We start from the raw sequence: 1946 nt of genomic DNA, 5'->3' as shown, positions 1-1946 counted from the left end.
TAGGTGAAAAGCAGATAATCCTCAGAAGCTCCGATAATTACAGTATTCCTTATCCAACTATCAGTGATCTATCCCTACATATAAAGAGTCTGAAAAAGCAAATTTAAGTTTAGGAAATGAATTAGAAATTTAAACCAATCATTAATGGATCCAGCTTTTTAAAAACAAGAACACATATAGTTTAATTGATACTTTGCCAATACAAAAATAAGTATCCACAGAACGTTTATTTACTGTTTAAATTACTCCATATTTTCACATACTGTGAACAGAAAATATATTTAACCCCACACATAGTAAAAGCAAACAAACAAGTGCAATCTTTCAAACATTAAACATCATAATCAAATCTGTACAACAGATAAATAAATGTGTACCTCTAATAGTTAGCCTGTAAAAAAAACAAAACAAAACAAAAATATTTATTGCCCAAAGTCACCAGTTTACTCAAAACTCTACTTATGGTAATACATCTCAATCATAACAACTTGAATGTTTACTATACTGCACAAGTTTAGATTGATAAATATTTTTTAAAAATGGGTGGGGGGAAAATACCAAAATGGCTATAAAGAGCTTTCCAAACATTGGAAATAATATACAAAAATTAATTAGTGGGGAGAAAATATATTCAATGGATCCACAGGGTAACTGGTATTACACTGGTATAGCTTGAGGAAACATTTGGATTGGAAAGAAATTTGGCCTTTTTATAAAAAGAAGCAACGATAACATCAACAATGACAAAACCCTGTCATGGAGCATTAGAACAACTCTATAAGACAAAGTATACAAAGATTTAGGCTTGCATACCTGAAAACCACAGTTAGGAAGAAAAATCATTTCAGGAAACACATAACATCAGAACATGAACACACATAAATTAAAGGCATACTGTTTATCATTCCACATCATTGCACATATGATAAGAAAACAATACTGCAACCATTCTTAAGAAAGTTTTCAATGAAGTAGGAAGTTCCATGATGAATATAGGTGCAGACAGTTTTATTACCACAAATTTAGTAATATTAAAACACTCAGTGGTGTCACTAAGCTAATTAAATTATCTATACTTTTTGCTGGAAAGGTAATGATTTCCTTGCCTTCATATGTTAACTTAAAATCATTTATAAATGGAAATATAGATCCAGTAGAAAAGACTTTTCACATGCAATCCTATACAATGCATTCTAGTTCATCAATATTTTTTTTAGTATTTCACATTGGATATGTACATTTCCAATATATACAATCACGCATGTTCAACAGATGTCATAGAACTGTTCTCTTGCCATACATGTTTATATTTACAGATACATTTATATCTCCAGATAGACGCTTTTCTCCTCCAGGCAGATACAGAGTAAGCCTGAAGAGTTTAAGTTTTTTAGGATTTTAGGAACCTAATCTCTTGATTTATCTTGAATGGATGATAAGATGAGGAGTCCACAAAAAAATGCAGCTATACATGCCAACCTTTTCAAGAGAGATGAGTTATCTTTAGGAATAATAATCTGTGCAAGATCATTAGTGATCTGAGAGATTTCATGTGCCACACAAACAAATATGAAAGTGCTGATGATGATGTTGAGCATAGGGTTTCCAGGAATGAGTACCAAGATACCCCTTGTGTCTGCAGCCAGCCATATGTGATACTGGCAAATAAATAGCTAGGAGAAAAAATATTTAAAGTTAGATGTATATAGAGGGTGCATAAATAAATTTCAGTTTTTCCTAATTTAAACATTTGATAGCATAACATTAAAAGGCTTTTCTAAGACCATTTGATTCTTTCTCACTATTGGCCCTGAAAAGTCCACTGCAGAGTCTACTTTGTAGAACTTGTACTTCTATGCAATCTCACTTACAAATGAGACTTAAAAACAAAACAAAGAACATTTATTCAAGAACTCAAAGAGAAACTTATTTTCCCTATTTTAAAA

The 1946-nt window shown here is 31.2% G+C and overlaps 1 protein-coding gene across 1 annotated transcript in view; it reads right to left on the bottom strand.

The window, feature by feature from the left end:
- Positions 1–1406: 1406 nt before the first annotated feature.
- Positions 1407–1946, bottom strand: part of CASD1 (CAS1 domain containing 1) — a 56111-nt gene continuing 55571 nt past the window's right edge. Inside the window, exons 13-14 of the mRNA XM_012647401.1 lie at positions 1872–1879; positions 1407–1673 (exon numbers count right to left, since the gene is read on the bottom strand). Of these exons, the coding sequence (XP_012502855.1) occupies positions 1407–1673; positions 1872–1879 (275 nt within the window). The remainder of the gene's footprint in view (positions 1674–1871; positions 1880–1946) is intronic.

The sequence above is a fragment of the Propithecus coquereli genome, unplaced genomic scaffold (assembly GCF_000956105.1).
Source record: "Propithecus coquereli isolate 6110/MARCELLA unplaced genomic scaffold, Pcoq_1.0 Scaffold108, whole genome shotgun sequence".
Classification (NCBI taxonomy): Eukaryota; Metazoa; Chordata; class Mammalia; order Primates; family Indriidae; genus Propithecus; species Propithecus coquereli.
The sequence above is the reverse complement of the archived record's forward strand: the minus strand, read 5'-3'. Positions and strand labels throughout refer to the sequence as shown.